The sequence below is a fragment of the Hemiscyllium ocellatum genome, chromosome 8 (genome assembly GCF_020745735.1).
Source record: "Hemiscyllium ocellatum isolate sHemOce1 chromosome 8, sHemOce1.pat.X.cur, whole genome shotgun sequence".
Taxonomy (NCBI): domain Eukaryota; kingdom Metazoa; phylum Chordata; class Chondrichthyes; order Orectolobiformes; family Hemiscylliidae; genus Hemiscyllium; species Hemiscyllium ocellatum.
In genome coordinates, this window is record NC_083408.1 from 85,771,019 (window position 1) to 85,789,676 (window position 18,658).

The 18,658-nt window shown below is 38.8% G+C and overlaps 1 protein-coding gene across 3 annotated transcripts in view; it reads left to right on the top strand.

Annotated features, from left to right (window-relative positions):
* Positions 1-18,658, top strand: part of zc3h14 (zinc finger CCCH-type containing 14) — a 56,730-nt gene that overhangs the window by 36,346 nt on the left and 1,726 nt on the right. For 2 of the 3 annotated variants that reach the window (XM_060829316.1, XM_060829318.1), the window contains 7 exons: positions 152-307; positions 1,415-1,565; positions 5,729-5,922; positions 7,685-7,805; positions 15,730-15,866; positions 18,209-18,291; positions 18,380-18,489. In XM_060829316.1, coding sequence (XP_060685299.1) covers positions 152-307; positions 1,415-1,565; positions 5,729-5,922; positions 7,685-7,805; positions 15,730-15,866; positions 18,209-18,291; positions 18,380-18,489 — 952 coding nt within the window. The remainder of the gene's footprint in view (positions 1-151; positions 308-1,414; positions 1,566-5,728; positions 5,923-7,684; positions 7,806-15,729; positions 15,867-18,208; positions 18,292-18,379; positions 18,490-18,658) is intronic. The other variant, XM_060829317.1, reaches the window with a different exon arrangement.

The following is an 18,658-nucleotide window of genomic DNA, read 5'->3' on the forward strand; positions in this document are numbered from 1 at the left end:
ATGTGTTTTTTTTTAAATCAGTGAGGATTTAACAGTATAAGCTAAATTATTAATTCAGTTTTTCCACCCAATGTTTCCAGTGATTAAACTGAAATAAGATGAAGGTGTTTTAAAGAAACTACTTTTATGATCATGTTTTCCTTTTGTGCAGTAGTTTCTCAGAGACAGACTGTCCCTGTGGCACCTAGAACTCGGGCTGTATGTGAAAGCAATGAAATTGAAGTGATTCATGTAGAAGACAAACCAGATCAACATAGCGTGCAACTACAGATTGATAAAGCTGAACAGCCTGTACAAAAGCTTTACTGTAAGAACCAAAATTACTTTTTAGTCAAGATGATTCATATGAAAATATCAGAAATTGGGATCAGCACAATGATTATTACTCTCCTAAAGGAGTAACTCTATTTCAAAATAACGTTTTCAGTGTGTCCATTCTTTAAGTATTTGTAACCTTTTCAATCTTAGATTTTTTTTTCTTAGTTAATTCTTTCCCACTCTCAAACTTTAAATGTTGAAGCTATTTTGGGGTATATCTCGTTTATTGAATGCCAGCACCACTCTCAACATAGTGAATGTCAACTTAGTGGCCCCTGTCAGATGTCATTTTTCTGAGACTGGGATACATTTATTCCCCATTCCCTTTGGTGGCTCCACATTCAGCTAGCTTACTGTTGTCTTCTGTAACTATATCCCAAATTAACGGTCATTCTTGCTGTCCTCCTCTATGCTTTTCTTAAGCATCTTTCTTTTATTGTTCTCAAATTTAACCGAGGCTTGTGTCTATAATTTTTTTTCTCCATATTAGAATGCTTTATGCTGTATGTTATAGCAGTATGCATTGTTGAAGACTACAGAATGTATTATTTGAAAATCTTCCATTCCTTGAAGTTGCAGAACAATTTACCTACATTTCCTCAGGTTAAATATAATGCAAATTGCTCCTTACACATGGGATTGTTGTTCAGCAGTAGCATGTGCCATACAGCTGTGCTATACATTTGTTTGGCGGTCGTTATAGATTGTGAGGTTGAACTATTTTGGTAGTCAAGACATATATGACTACCTTTTCGCTTTTTGTTCTTGTAAAAATAAACTTGATAACTGTTTTGCTGTAGGCCAGCAGTTCTGATTTGTTATACATAGCCCTTACCTCACAGTTCATTCATGGACAGATTTGTAGGAGCACGTTCTTAAATCTGTCCTAAGGTGGTTAAGAGATACAAGTGTAAATTACATGCATTGCATTTACCCAACATAGCATTTGGCATAATGGAGTCTGGAGATTTAGTAAGTGGAAATAAAGCCCGAATTCCCCATTTTTTAATTACATCGCTATTTAGTGCTATGGAGTCTTATCTTGCCAGATTTGTTCTGAAGTCTCCATCAAATACGTTATTTATTGATTTGACAGTGAAATCGGTAGAAGCAAGAACAGGTGGTGACACTAGATCGTTCATCTTGAAGAAACCTGTATTGGAAGGAGTGGAACCCAAACTCCAGGGAAAAGTTGCAGTTTACATTGAAGGTGTATCAGCAGAACAAGATCGTGTGGTACAAGCCAAGTGAGTACCTTTTTGCCTACTACAAGGCTCAATGGTATCTGGACATAATAGCATTATTCAGTGTTTTATCATCTCTTTAGAATGATGCAAATACCATCACAAATAGCCATAAATCAAGGAATGGAAGGAAGAGAGGAACTCAGGAAAATTACAGTCAACAGGGAAGTGGTACTGAGTAAATTGTTGGATCTTTGAGCTAACAAATTGTTAGAAACTATATCCAAGATCTTTAAAAGAAATAATTTGTGAAACCTTTGAGTTGGTATTACATTTAAATATGCAATAGCCAGGCATTTGGATACTGTCAAGAAAATTGGGCAAAGTCAATGTTTTTCAGCAATTTTGTGGAAGAGAAACCAAGTTGTTTTGTAATTCTTTGAAGATGTAATGTATTGGGAAAAAGGGAAACAGGTACTCAGATTTCCAGAAGGTATTTGATAAAGTTTCACATAAAATATTATTGTGCTTAATAAAAGCTTATTGTGTAGGGGTCAGCACATTTAGTCTGGAGAGAAGATGTGTGATGAGTTGAGTCCCACAGTGGGGTCTGTACTGGGACCTCAACTTCCTAAAATTTACATCACTGACTTGGATGAGAAGAGTGAAGGCATGATAGCTACATTTGCAGAAGACAACAAGGTAAGGTAGGAATTATGCAGTAAAGATGACAAGGAAGTTACAGATGGATATGGATAATTTGAATGAATGGGCAAAAACTTCACACATGGAGTACAAAGTGAAGAAGATGTGAAATTGTTCACTTTATCAGGAAGAACAAAAAAAACGAGCATTACTTAAACAGAATGACTGCAAGGTGTAGAGGGATTTGGGTGTTTTCTGGTGAAAAAGGCACAAGAAGTAAGCATGCAGATACAGCAGAGTAATCAAGAGATTTAATGGGACACTTTCCTTTTATAACAAGGAAGTTTTTCAACAGAAATGTAAGGATGTTATGCTTCAGTTATCCAGACAATTGGTGGGGCCCCATCTAGAGTACTCTATTGCATTGGTATCTTTATTTATAGAAGGATGTAAATGTGTTGGAAGCAGAGAAGATTTAATGGACTCATACTTGGTATTAGCTGGTTGTCTTATGAGGAAAGGTTGGACTGGCTATCTGCTGAATTTAGAAGAGTAGGAGTTGACTTGGTTTAAATATATAAGATTCTGGAGTCTTGGTAGATTGCATGTGGAAAGGCTGTTTCATTTGTGACAGATTCTAGAAGTAGGGTCACTGCTTTATTAACAAAAAGCGCTTTTCCATTTAAGACAGATGAGACTTTTTTTTGGGTCATGAGTCTTTCAAACTCTCTTAAAAAATGGTGGAAGCACAGTCTTTGAATATTTTCAAAGCAAAAGTAGATCAATTCACTATAAGTGAAGGGGTGAAATATTGTCACGGTTAGGAGAGATTGAATATTCAGTTCAGACGTGATCTTATTTGAGCAGGGCCTGCCACTCTTGATTCTTATGTTTATATGAAGCCATAGTGACCACAAAGATGGGAGTGCAGCCAACCTTTTCTCAAGGACTAATACTATGAGTAAAATTTCATGTATGCTTTGACCATTCATACAATTTAGACTATAAGGTCCCAAGCACAAGTCAAATGGGCTTTGTGTTTGTAATAGCAGCAGTGCTCTGTTCCCCTCAAGCTGATCCCTTGTGATACTTCAGAAACTCAACTGCCATTATATTATGCTGAAACTTCATTCACTGGATGTTGGTGTCACTGGCTAGGCCAATATATATTGACCATTTCTAAGTGCTTTTGAGAAAATGGTGAAGGCTGGAATTTTACAAGGGAGAGGAATGGCAAAGCCTGGCCCCAAACCCTACCATTCAACCAGTTTTCAGGGAAATAAGGAACCTCAAATCCCAGTTTCAATCATTACAAAACAGTAACAATGACATTTGATCACTCCTGTTTACATCTGTCAACTAGGTGTCCCTGGTTGGACAAGGTTAACAGCCCCCATCATGGAACTCATAGTCTATGAGATCCACCTGGCTGACCTTGTTCAAATCATTACAGTAGTGGTGCCTTGGTCAAAAGGAGTCCATGGCAGTAGGTAAACCCATGGGCTTAGAATAGAATCCCTACAATGTGGACACAGGCCCTTCAGCCCAATAAGTCCATACCAACCCTTCAAAGAGTAACCCACCTCACCCATTCTCATACTCTATTATCCCATATTTGCCCCTGAACACTATGGGCAATTTAGCATGGCTAATTCGCCTAACCTGCACAACTTGATGGACAGATCTGCTTCCAAATAATTCAAGAAGGGCTGCCATATCTTATAAAAATTGTCCGTTTTCTGGTATACCATGTTTGTAAGAAAGTCCAAAGGGATGTGTTCCATAATTATACCACCCTGACAGACCCAGGGGATTCTCAGACACCCAGTATATGGGAGTATTGTCCCTTGCACAATAAGTGAGGATGTTAAAAGCTTTTTCCCATGTACATCTAAAGGAGATAAATTCAGTGAACTCAGGAAAAGAGAAACTGGATCCACCTTCATTTTGGTCCCCAAGACCCCCTCTACCCAGCACTCTAGTACACACGGAGTCTGTGGCAGGACCACAAACAGAGTGAGGATACCTGTATTTATTTTACACTTGGGGCACAATGAAGACGCACTCTGCTTAAATTTCGCAAGACGATCTGGGGCCAGATGAGCCCTATGAAGAATCGACTTGCGAATGGACTGAGGTCCTATGTCCTCTCAAGTTTTCGGAGTAGTCTCCACCCCTAATTCTCTATCCTATATCTCCCGTAATTGCTTGATATCTCCCAAGAAACCTCCTATCCGTAACAATTAAAGTCTCCCTCTATAATAATATGCTGCGATGCCAAGGCCATCAGCTTAGTGCATCAGTCAGAAATTTAAGAGGGTGGGCCGGAGGACAATAGACATTCAAAATACCATATTCCTCAACATGTATAAGGGCCTTTAACGCAATCTATTAAATCAAAAATACATTATTAAATGAGATGCTGATGTTTCCAAATGGAAGGTTTTGCACTTTTACACTCAGTTAAGCGCCTTGTTGAGTATATTGTAAGTTCTTTTAGCATAATAAGATCCGACTCCATCAGTCTTATCCTTTCAAAGCTAATGCTTAGTGAAAACATACACCAGTTAATAGCTTATTTCATCTATTTTCCATTTTAAAATCATTGTAAGTAATGTTCTCAGTTGTCTGTAAATATTAAAAACTAACTTTTGGGACCAATATATAGAAAGTCCAAAAATGTTGCAAGAATCATGTTCCCATTCCCCAGAAATACTTTTGTTTATAATGAACTACACCTGCCCCTCATTCTTTCCTGGGTTTTCAACTGGTTAACTTCTCTGACAACAAGAGAACCATAACAGCTATGATTGAATGATGGAGCAGACTTGATGGGCTGAATGGCCTAATTCTGCCCCTATATCTTTTGAGCTTATGTTCTTATGAGCAAGAATCCCTTACATTCTTCATTTTAAAAAGAACACATTTGATTACATGTAATCTCCCTTGTATTTTCCTCAGTTTTTATATTAGTAAAGATATTCCAGGCCAGATTTCTGGGCGCACAGCTTGCCAAACTAAGCATTCTTTTAACTGTCATTCTGCTTGCTGTCACCTAATCATCAATATACAAGGTTATATTTCTTTTAATATCTTGACTTTCACAGCTAGTTCTTTACGTGATACTTTTGCGTCTTTTTCAAAATACAAGCAGTTCCTAAGTTGGAAGCAGGTTCCGTTCCTTAGTCCATTCGCAAGTCAATTTGTATGCAAGTAAGTACTAGTATTTGTAAGTCTGGCATTTGTAAATTGGGGACTCCTGCACTTACTTGCAGTAATTCTAGTATTCTGTTCCATGATCTGACTTCCTTGAAAAATTCACTTCATTCAACCTTGCCTTATCTCAACAGATTCTTACTAAATGCTTCAATTAACCTTTTAAGCATCTGCAAGAAAAATAGTGGCTGAAATGGTGTTTCATCTAATTATTAAAGCAGCAGCTTTAAATGAATTCCTCAGCTACTATGCAGAAACAGTTTTTTGTTATATTTGTATTGAATCATATGTCTTGTGAAATATATAATTTAAAAAGTTCAGTTAGCTTTGTTATTAATTAATATATTTTTAAAATTCTTTGATAGAGATCAACGTGACTCTGAGGAATCAAGTCCTAAATTTATTGTGACATTGGATGGCATTCCCAGTCCTCCTGGATATAGTTCAGAACAAGAAGAGGAGGCAGAAATAATGGAACAAGGGGGTCTTCTGCAAGAGGCTGGAAGGAAATACAGATTGTCAGCACAGAATGCTGCTGAGCCATTGAAGGAATCTGATGGTAATTTTTAAAAACTAAGGAAATGTCAATTTGCCCATCAAACTTGATTTATTCATAGTCCAGAAAATTTGTTAATTCATTATTTATATTAATTTATTATCTTTCCTTTACCATCAAGATGTCTCTTGTTTTTATTGTTGGAACATTGGAAGGGTTGTGGGCAGGGAGAATGAAGTAATGCATTGAAGCTGTAATGTCCTCAGTGTTCCATGATTAATATTAATCTTACTTCATTCTAAAAGATTGATTTTCTTTCTTGGATATTTGTACAAAAAGGACAGTGTGGAGGAAAGATGTGAACAGCAGACTTTGAGATGATATTTAATTTACAGAGGATAGAGCAAAGATGAGCCAAGAGAGCATTGGAGTCTTGAAGTGGCAGAAACAGGGATGAGGATTTCAACAGCAATTAGTTGGGGGCAAACAATGCTTTCATGATGGAAAGTGACATTGTGATTAAAGAAGTCATAAACTCAATTGTGGTCAAAATGGATGCCTAGGTTGTACCAGTCTGCTTCAGCCTGAGATGATGGCTGGACAAGTGGACAATTTGGCAGAAACTAAAAGTTATGCATGCAGTCTTCCCAGTGTTTAGGTGGAGGTAGTTGTGACTTATCTAGGACTGGATTTCTGACAAACAGTCTGACAATGCAAAGGCATTAGGGAAGGAAAGATAAATAATAGAATGGAAACATTGGTTGTCATCAGCTCATGAAGAGTCCGATTCCATGTCTGCAGATGATATTAAAATGTAACATGTAGGTAAGAAGGTCCTAGGATAGTTCTTTGGAGGATTTAGTGGGAATCTGTGAGGAGGTGCTAGAAGCCATGTCAGGACAATATTTGCCTTTTATTAGTTAGGTAATGGTAAAGTCAAACAATAGCAGTCCCACTGTTCCAGATAATGGAAGAAAAGCATTTGTACGATGGTTAACTGTGCTGAGTGTTGCAGAGGAGATCGTTCATTATGGAACGGAGTTGTATTTATGATTTCAGCTGTTACACTCCTGAGGCAGGATTGAAATTTAATTGGTCAGATTCAAACATGAAGTTGCATGGAAAGTAGAGATGGATATTTGCGGTGACATTGGGTGAGAAAAGGTAGAAGGAGAAAGGGGATGGTTTACAGGGACACTGGACTTGTGTACAATTTATTGAACTGTCAGGCTAAGGGTCTGGAAAGGTTGCTTAGGAAGGTTTTCGAGGGAATCTTCTCCATGTAAATGTTTTCTGCAAAGTGAAGTTTAGAAAGCACATCAGGATCAATTGTCATGGTTCTAGGGAAGAGGTTTGGAGATTGGATTGGATTTACTAGATATTGGAAAACAGCTGAATGGATTGTCTTGGGGTCTCACAAGCTTGGTGTACTTATTCAAGATTAGGTGGTGATGCAGTTATGTTGTTCTTCAGGTTGCATGGATGATTTTAGCAAAGAAGGTGAAGCCGGATTCCAGATTTGCTGAATCACTGAGTGGTTTCCTCTGTTGGACTTGAAGAAGTGGTGACTGAGGCTGGGGGATTCGAGGAAATCGAAAATGTTAAAGATGTTTTAAAAAATATTTTAAAAACTGAATTCAATTTGAAACAGTAAAAAAAAGTTATGCAGAGCTGTTTTGGAATGTCATTTTGTAAAACCTTTTTTTAAGTAATAAATCATTATAATTCATAATCCTTGTTTAAAAAGAAGAATGTAATGCTAAGACATGTTCATTCAGTGTGAGCTTAATATGTTGAATAAAGTTCTGTTTATTTTCTACTTTAGAAGAGATTGATGACCACAATTTTCAAGTAAAACGGCAAAAAGTTCTAGAGCGATGCAAGTACTGGCCTGCATGTAAAAACGGTGATGAATGTATGTATCATCATCCTGTAGCTTCATGCAAGTGAGTACCTTTTAAGAAAAAGCACAAAATAAGCATGATTTATAGCAGCCAGGATTCTCGATTTAACTTCCATTGAATGTTTGTTTCTGTCTTTGCTTTTGAGTATTAATTAGGCTATTGAGTATTAGGCTAAAACAATGCTTCAGTGGTGGCCTGCATTTGTTTTTATTAACTTGGGACTCTTAATTACAGAGGACTAAAAGATTTTCAAGAAAATGAAAGGATACAATGGTGCTTCACTTTGCTTGATTTTGGCTTTGATTTTGTTAATGTGTTAATTTGGCTAACAGAACAGTTTTAAAACCAATTTAACAATGATTTCAGAGAAATTTGGTACATTTGACGTAACTATCTTTGAATATGGAGCTGTTCATAGTTATGATTTGAAAGCTAATCTACAAAATAAAACATTTAGTTGGCAACAATTTCTTTGGGGACCATTTTGATGCTGACGCAAATTCACCTCTCTTAAATTCCACAAATGTGAAAGAAATTGACATCTTGACTGTGAAAAATCTGTTCAAATATGCAGGGAATTTGTTTATTTGGACTTTGGTGATTAATGTACCATATTATCATATACCACAACCATAGCAATCTTTAAGGTTCTTTCCACCATAGCACAACACTCAAGTCATTTCATGGGTCCATTATAGAACAGATTATGATAAAGAGCTACATAAAAGTGATATTGGATAAGATCGTCAAAAGGTTTATCTGATGGAAGAGGTTGTACAGAACTGTTAAGATTGAGGTTTTTGAAGTTTCCTTTAAGTTATTTTTTTCTCTCCCTTATGTTTGGTTCTTTTGAAATGGACCTTTGTGCTGTTGAACTGCTAAGGACTGTATAAAGCCAGCTGGAATATGATTAGAGTTGAATAGCTTGCAGAGTGAGGCTTCACCATCATTAGAAATGGGAGTGGGAGGACATTAGTGAAGTTTAACCTAGGGCCATGGGAGCAAGATTACATCAGGGCTGCCTTGGATCCAGTATAGAATAGAATATCCCCTATTGTGTTGAATTATAGTGGAAGAGGAAGGATGCTGGATCAGAAAAGGCTGAGGGGAACCAGAAGGAAGTGAGGCTTGCCGAGGATGAGAATGAATGAAACTACCTATCATTATATCATGTATGAATATCAGGCTCTGAATTTACAGGAACTGCGATGTGCGAGTCACACGCATAATCCTGCCTTTGTTAATATCAACAAGAGATAGCCTGTAATCAGAGGTGAAAGGGCCACCATGCAGTTTGGGAAGGAATCTAAAATGTGTAAGAAAAAGAGAGAGAAATATTTGTCAGTAAGAGATAACCAGAACTTTGGGCTTAGACAACTTCTGGTCTGAGGACATCGTTACTGAGTTGATGGGATGGTTACTTCCATGTTTTTCATCCCTCCCTCATTCTCTCTACGCTGTCCCTAGATAGCAGCTTGAACGTGGAAACTGTAACTCAAATATTAGTTGTGTGGAATCGCTGTGAAATTTGAAGGAGGAGTTCAGTGAGGAACTTGCCCATCAGGTTGTTGATTTTTCACCAAATTCCCTTTGCAAGTTTGTATTGTGTTTGCAGAGAAATTATGTAATTTTTTAAAGTTGTGTTTATATTTTCCCTTTAAATAACTACCATGTTCAAGACCAATTCACTGAAATGTAAGGGTAAACACAGACATTGATTCCAGTTTTGGATGGGGTCAATGAGAATTGGGTGAAAACTCTGCCGGTTAGAATCATATCTTGCTCATAGGAAGATGGTTGTGGTTGTTGAAAGTCAGTTATTTCAGCTCCAGGATATCTCTGCAGGAATTCCTCAGGACAGTGTCTTAGAACCACCCATCTTCACTGTTTCATCAATGATCTTCCTTCCATCATGAGGTCAGTGTGCAGTCATCAGTGATTATCCCCACTAATGTCCAGCATTTACAACGCCTCAGATGAAGAAATTAGACTGGGGGCAGTTGTTTGAGGGTAAATCCACATGTGACATGTAAGGAGTCTTTTAAAGGCCAGTTGATCAGGGCCATCATGATCCTGTGAAGTTGAAAGATAAGGATGGTAAAATTCAGGAACCCAGCATGACAAAAGTTATTGAAAAAGGAAGCATATCAAGATTTAGGAAATTTAAAATTAAACAAGGCTCAAGTCTCAAGCAAACAGGTAAGAATTGAAACAAGAAATTAGGAGGGCTAAAAAGGTGCTAATGAAATGTCCTTGGCAGGTAGGATTGAAGAGAATCCGAAGGCATTTTACATATATATTAGGAGCAAGGGGGTAGCTAGGGAAAGGATAGATTCACAAGGACAGAGGAAGGAATTTGTGTGGTGCCAGAGAAGTGGGCAAGGTCCTTAATGAATGCTTTGCATCAGTATTCATCAAGGAAAAAGTCATGGATGGTGGTATGTAGACATTAAGGAGGAGGTCTTAACATTAATGTAGGTAAGTGCCCAGGTCCTGATAGGATCTATCCCAGGATACTGAGGGAGGCAAGGAAGGAGATTGCTAAGACCTCGTCAGAGAACTTTGCATCCTCTTTAATCGCAGACAAGGTACCAGAAGATTGGAGAATAGCCAATATGGTTCCTTTGTTTAAAAAGGGCAACTAGTGGTAATCAGGAAATTATAGGCTGTTAAGTCTTACGTCATTGGTAGGGAAATTATTGGAGAAGGTTTATAGGGACAGGAATTTACTTGGCATTTGGAAAAGAATGGACTTATTAGGGATAATTAACATGACTTTATGTGGGGGAGATCTTGTGTATCAAATTTGTTTTTAGTTTATTTGAAGAAGTGACAAAGATGATTGTGGTAGGGCAGTGGATGTTGTCTAAATGGACTTTATTAAAGCATTTGACAAGGTCTTAATGGCAGGCTGGTCCGGAAGGTCAAGCCACTATGAGTTGGTAGGTTGGGCACAAAAATTGGCTTGGTCAAGTAAGAGAGATGGTAGATGTGGAGGGGTGTTTTTCTGACTGGAGGTCTATGACCAGTGGTGTCTGTAAGGATCAGTGCTAGGGCCTGTGTTATTTGTAATATAGATAAATGATTTGGGTGAAAGTGTAGGTGATCTGATTTAGTAAGTTTGCAAAATCAGTGGAGTTGTGGATAGTGAGGAAGGTTGTCAAAGAATACAGCAAGATATAGATCAGTTGGAAAGTTGGGCAGAAAATGGAAGATGGAGTTTAATCTGGACAAGTGTGTGATGTATTTCGGGAGGTCAAATGTAAAAGGAAAATTTACAGTAAATGGCAGGATCCTTAGGAGCATTGATATACAGAGAGATTTTGGGACACAAGTTCACAGCTCTCTGAAAGTAGCAATACAAATAGATAAGATGATAAACGAGGCATGCGGCATGCTTGCCTTCATCAGTCAAGGCTGTGAATATAAAAGTTGGCAAGTTATGTTGCAACTGTATAAAACTTCAGGCCACATTTAGAGTATTGTGTGAAATGCTGGTTACCATGCTATAAAAAGGATGTGGAAGCTGTGGAGAGGTTAGAAAAGGAGTTTATCAGGATATTGGAAACAAAAACAGAAATTGCTGGAAAAGTTCATGTCTGACAGCATCCGTAAAGAGAAATCAGAGTTAATGTTTCGGGTCTGGTGACCCTCAGATCTGTGGTTCTGATTTCTCTTCACTGATGCTGCCAGACCTGCTGAGCATTTCCAGCAACATCTGATTTCTCTATCTGATTTATAATGCCCACAGTTCTTTCGGTTTTTATCAGAATATTGTGTGGACTGGATTGATTACTTATAAGGAGAGATTGGACAAAGTTGGATTGTTTTCGCTAGAGTGTCAGAGGCTGCAGCATGACCTGATAGAATTGTATAAAATTATGAGAGACATGGATAGGGTGGATAGTCAAAAGTCTTTTTCTTTAGGGTGGGTATGTCATACTCGGGATATAAACTTAATGTCGGGGGGAAGTTTAAAAGGGGTGTGAGAGCCAAGTTATTTTACATACAGGGCCTAGAATGTGCTTGGGGAGGTTGCTAACATATCTGCTTTTGCTATGTTTGAGGAATTTAGTCAGATACATGGATAGGCAGAGAATAGAGGGACATGGACCCTATGCAGGCAAATGAATTAGTTTTGAACGATGTCATGGTCAGTGCAGAAGTGGTGGGCCAAGGGCCTCTTCCCTGTGCCTTACTGTTCTACGTTTTAATGATGAAGCCATTAAAATTGGGGACGCTAGAGGGTAAATATGTTAGAGTGTCATGGAATTGAAGGTGATTACAAAAATGGGGACAGATGGACCATAGGATGACTTGGAAATAAGTGTAAGGATTTTAAAATCAAGAGACTACTTGACTGGGAGTAGATGTTAGATCTGTTAGTAGGACAGAGTTTGAATGGCGTTAAGTTTACGAGAATAGAATTTGGAAACCAGCTAGCTAAGCTTTGGAACGGTTGTGTCTAGAGACAGCAAGACTGTAAATGAGGCTATCAGCAACAGTTAAGTTGGACGAAGATACTGAAGTGGTGATGGGTGGTCGTAATGATGGTTTGATCATGATATTGGAAGCTAATCTCAGGATCTTATTATGGTACCATAGTTGCAAACAATAACTTAATCTCAAACAGTTGCCAGGAGAAGCAAGGAATGCATTCAAGAAAAATAGTGACAATTCAGTGCAGGAATTTAACTAATAGCTTCACGTTTATGAATTTGTCTGAATTTCTCCTGATCCAAGATTGGATATCTGATAATCCATCAAGTGGTAAGCAAGGTAGAGCTAGGTGTCATGAACATTAAAAAAATTACCTATACCTGGCACTCAAGTAAAATTATACAATAAACCACTGTGTTGTGTCTCTAAATCTAGGGTGTTTCTTAATGTTAGTCCCTTCAAAACTCATGGACCATCCCAGACAGTCTCTCCCTCACTAACACTTTACCTGATTTAAATATGCAATTAATGGGGTTCTTCACTCTCTTAACTCTGCACGACTTTCAGACTGGTTTGAGGAAGAGAAGCAAGAGTTATTGTGTATTGTTATCTGCGCATCAAAACCAAAATAAAATTTCCTAAAGTTGTGCACATCTGGATTTTATTTCAGTTCTAGGGTGCCAGGATGAGAAGGTGGGTTGTAGGGAGATATGGACCTGACCAGGTAGTCACGGAGGGAACGGTCAGTGCAGAAGGTGGAAAGGGTGGGGAGGGAAATATATCCCTGGTGGTGGGGTCTTTTTGGAGGTGGCGGAAATGTCGGCGGGTGATTTGGTTTATGCGAAGGTTGGTAGGATGGAAAGTGAGCACTAGGGGCGTTCTGTCCTTGTTACGGTTGGAGGGGTGGGGTCTGAGGGCGGAGGTGCGGGATGTGGACGAGATGCGTTGAAGGGCATCTTTAACCACGTGGGAAGGGAAATTGCGGTCCCACCCTCCCATCCTGGCACCTTCCCCTGCCACTGCAGGAACTGTAAAACTTGCGCCCACACCTCCACCCTTGCCTCTATCCAAGGCCCTAAATGAACTTTCCACATCCATCAAAGTTTTACCTGCACATCCACTAATATCATTTATTGTATCCATTGCTCCCGATGCGGTCTCCTCTACATTGGAGAGACTGGGTGCCTCCTAGCAGAGCGCTTTAGGGAACATCTCCGGGACACCCGCACCAATCAACCACACCGCCCCGTGGCCCAACATTTCAACTCCCCCTCCCATTCTGCCGAGGACATGGAGGTCCTGGGCCTCCTTCACCGCCACTCCCTCGCCACCAGACGCCTGGAGGAAGAACGCCTCATCTTCTGCCTCAGAACACTTCAACCCCAGGGCATCAATGTGGACTTCAACAGTTTCCTCATTTTTCCTTCCCCCACCTCACCCTAGTTCCAAACTTCCAGCTCAGCACTGTCCCCATGACTTGTCCGGACTTGTCCTACCTGTCTATCTCCTTTTCCACCTATCCACTCCACCCTCTCCTCCCTGACCTATCACCTTCATCCCCTCCCCCACTCACCTATTGTACTCTATGCTACTTTCTCCCCACCCCCACCCTCCTCTAGCTTATCTCCACGCTTCAGGAATAAAGGCAGAGAGACTGATGAAGGGCTTTTGCCCGAAACGTCAATTTCGCTGCTCCTCGGATGCTGCCTTAACTGCTGTGCTCTTCCAGCACCACTAATCCAGAATCTGGTTTCCAGCATCTGCAGTCATTTGTTTTTACCATGTCATGTTGCGGCTGTACAGGACGTTGGTAAGGCCACTTTTGGAATATTGCATGCAGTTCTGGTCTCCTTCCTTTCAGAAGGATGTTGTGAAACTTGAAAGGGTTCAGAAAAGATTTGCAAGGATGTTGCTAGGGTTGGAGGATTTGAGCTATAGGGAGAGGTTGAATAGGCTGGGGCTGTTTTCCCTGGAGCATTGGAGGCTGAGAGGTGACCTTTATAGATGTTTATAAAATCATGAGGGACATGGATAGGATAAATAGACAAAGTCTCTTCCCTGGGGTGGGTGAGTCCAGAACTAGAGGGCACAGGCTTAGGGTGAGAGGGGAAAGATATAAAAGAGATCTACGGGGCAACGTTTTCACGCAGAGGATGATACGCGTATGGGATGAACTGCCAGAGGAACTGGTGGAGGCTGGTACAATTGCAACATTTAAAAGGCATCTGGATGGGTACACGAATAGAAAGAATTTGGAGAGATATGGGGCGAGTGCTGGTATTGTGGGAGAATCACTCAATGTTCTATAAAAAAACTACCAGGACATGCAAAAAATCCTTCACAAACTTAAACTTTAATCTTGCAAAATCAAAGCTGTAGGAGCTAGCAAAATGTCTTCCCTGACTCCCTACAAGCTCTTTGTTTTTCTCTAGTTTGTACAATTTGTTGGTCCCGTGCTTACCGGATAACATTAGCATAGCCAATCATGCTGGCTTGCTTTGTCTTTCTAAACTAATCATTGTCTGTCACACTGGTTCCCTCAATCACACTTAATCTATCACATTCCAACACCATAGAACAAAGAACAAAACAGTGCAGAACAGGCCCTTTGGCCCTTGATTTTGCGCCGATCTGTGAACTATTCTCAGCTCGTTCCCCTACATTATCCCATCATCATCCATGTGCTTATCCACCATTAGCTCATCTACCAGTGATTATCATCTTCAGCATTAGCTCATCTCCCAGTGATGTTAACTAGCCTATCACAATGCACTACCATTATCTGTTATTGGAGCCCTGTAACATGATCCTGGGCATACATTGCAATATTAAGTTAACTACATAACTGCCAGAATAACTTCCATACTGGCAGGTGGGACTAGGTTGGTTTGGGATATCTGGTCGGCATGGACGAGTTGGACCGAAGGGTTTGTTTCCATGCTGTACATCTTTATGATTCTATTAGTTTCCAACCAAGAAATTTGCCTATTGTTGTAATTCACTTGGCTTTGATTACATAAGTCTTTGAGCGGACTCAATTTAAACAACTGAATCATCTTCCCAATCCAGCATGAAATTTGTAGATATTTTTAATTAACTTGTTCAAATATATTATAACAGATACGAGTCAGTTAGGATTAAAACCGAATCTTCTGATCCAGAAGTATGGACTCTACCATCGTACTGCAGGAACCCGAGCCCCATGTTTGTAAACTCTCGATAAAAGCTCTCACATCAATTAATTTGAATTAAGGAAAGTGTAGTGAGCATCTTATTGGATACATGTCTTCCAGGTTCTAATTGAAATAAGCACCTTTGTAAAGCTATAAATTTTTCTATAATTTTGCTTGCTTATAAATATTGGAATTTTAGTTCATAACTTCAAATGCTTTATTTACAAAACTGTACTGAAAGCAATTTTAAAGCTGTAGAAAAATGTATATTTCAAAATCATGCTATTTTGGAAGTTCATTTCTGGTGTTCTTACATTTGACTGCATTCATTAATAACTTGTTTTTTTTCTCAGAACATTTCCAAAGTGTAAATTTGGGGACAAGTGCCTGTTTATTCATCCAAATTGCAAATATGACTCCAAGTGCATTAGGCCAGACTGTCCATACACACATGCAAGCAAAAGGACTACGGTAGTTCAAAAACAGCCAGGTTTGTACATTAAATTTTGCTTCATATATGTAGACATGAATTTTAATATCTAAAATTGCCAGAAAGTAAATTTGCATAAATGGTGAAAGTAACTGAATTCTGTAACTAGAATAATTGAATTACAGTGACTTTTTATGTTTTTACATGGTTTTGCTAATGAAGAATAATGCATCATCACTGCTTCACCATACCTTGGCCATGTGCCAAGTGCCAGCTTTGTGCCAAACTGCCCATGAATTGCTGCTGTCAGTTGAAGGCCATTTAAAATTGGGTTGCAACTGCCTAATATTATTTCAAATGGACCTTTTTAGAGCAGGCATCTGGACTGGATTATTTGTGATGACCCACACACAAAACAGCAATGTACAGATCCACTGCATTAACCAATATTAAACACGGGAGACATTATTTTATCCTTCTAACTTAGCAAGTTTTAAGAAGATTTGTAGCTCAGGTTGAGGTTCTAGATGTAAGTTTGCTCACTGAGCTGGAAGGTTCATTGTCAGACATTTTGTCACCATACTAGGTAACCTCATCAGTGAGTGGCCAGTGAAGCACTGGTGATATGGCCTGCTTTTTATTTATGTGTTTGGGTTTCCTTGGGTTGGTGATGTCATTTTCTGTAGTGATGTCATTTCCTGTTCTTTTTCTCAGGGTGGTATATGGGATCCAAATCAATGTGTTTGTAGGTAGAGTTCCAGTTGGAGCACCATGCTTCTCGGAATTCTCAAGCATGTATCTGTTTGGCTTGTCCAAGGATGGATGTGTTGTCCTAGCTGAAGTGGTGTCCTTCCTTATCTGTATATAAAGATACTAGTGAGAATGAGTCATGTCTTTTTGTGACTAGTTGATGTTCATGTATCCTGGTGGCTAGTTTTCTGCTTGTTTGCCCAATGTAGTGTTTGTTATGGTTCTTGCAAGATATTTTGTAAATGACATTAGTTTTGCTTGTTGTCTGTATAGGGTCTTTCAAGTTCATTAGCTCTTGTTTGAATGTGTTGGTGGGTTTGTGGGCTACCATGATGCCAAGGGGTCTCAGTAGTCTGGCAGTCATTTCCGAGATGTCATTGATATAGGGGAAAATGGCTAGGGTTTCTGGATGCGTTTTGTCTGCTTGTTTGGGTTTGTTACTGAGAAATCTTTAACGTAGTGTCACAACCCACAGCAGTTTCCTACTAAGGCAATCAGATGAGGCCATTCAATGTAGCAGCAATGGGATGGTTGTGTAGCCTTGTGCCCTGTGGTTGCAATACTGTTAATGTCAATATTTTAAATTCACAGATGATTCTCTTACATTTAAATGAAATGATTTGTTTATATGCATTGGTATATATGATTTTGGTTTTAGACGTACAAATCCTTTTTCAATAAGAAAGTAAATAACTTCAAATGCATTGTGATTTCAGATGCTGTTTCTTGTATTACATACTCCATTTAGGGGATTATTATTCATATTGACGCAATGTTGTTTTACTTGAGCACACCCACTAAAATGCTGGCAAGGACTTGCCACACTTCTGGCTTTTTCAATTCCACTGCCATCCTTCATCTCGGAAGTAAGGCAGATCTTAGAATGCTGTACCGTGGCATTAAATATTGTGTGTGAATTTTGGATTTTTTTTATAAGCAAAGCAATTTATTTGATTCTAAGTGCATTTTGTAATTCATAACATCTGATACCAACAGGTGATGGTGGAAGCCCTGCCTATCAGTTTCTCAAACTTTGTGCAATAGGACATGTTAAAATCAGGCTCCAATTTGAAACTGATGGATCTCTGGGAAATGGCAGTGTCATGAACTGCACAGATTGTACTGCTGTGATTTTCATTTGTGCCCGAAATTCACGAGGCAGTGGGAAAGAGATTGATTTTTTAAGTCAAGTAATCCTATTGTCTCAAGACAGCATAGTATGATTCAAGCAGGTGTAATTTGTACCAGAATTTGAGTCTTGCAGTCTCTATTTTTTTCAATTTTTCTCATAAATTCTTTGTTCCACATTAATTAGAATAACTTTATTGTACTGTAAATACACATCTAAGTCGTAGGGATGCAGTGCCTCCCCATGGTGGAAGGGCAGTGGAATGTACAATTACTGCATCACTAATTTGCAAAGTTTGTTTCCATTAAAATGAAATATTGGAATTAATCTATTAAAAATATTCACATTTTGTGATTAGTTAAAGTTTAGTGCATAAACACAGTAAACTGAAATTACTGGCATTTTACTCTGCTTTCACTTGTGGTACCAAAGTCTATTATCTAGCAAGAGGAAAGTACCTATTTAATTATTGACTTCGGACTTGTTCACAATGCATTTTTTAAAAAGAATTCTTGTTCTGCAGCACCCGCAACAAATCCAAGCAGTTCTTTGTGTCGATTTTTTCCAGATTGCAAAAAGATCGAGTGCCCTTTTATCCACCCAAAGGTATGCAAATTAACTTGAAACAATAAGAGGATTTATTTAAGTGAAAATATAAAAGAGAGTTGTGACTCTATTGTTATGTTGTTCTCAGCCATGTCGATTCAGCACCCACTGTAAGAGAGCTGACTGCACATTCTACCATCCTGCAGTTACATTACCTCCTCGCCATGCATTAAAATGGACCAGGCCTCAACAAAATGGGTAAATAACTTTCTGAAGTAAAAACTTTGTAGATTATGTAAATGTAAGTTCAGTAAATATTACATAAATTGTAGCATTTCTATCGGAGCATGTTAATATAGGCAGGTTTTGATTGCATGCTCATTTGGACCTACATTTTATAAAAACAAAGCAAAATGTTGGCTTCATA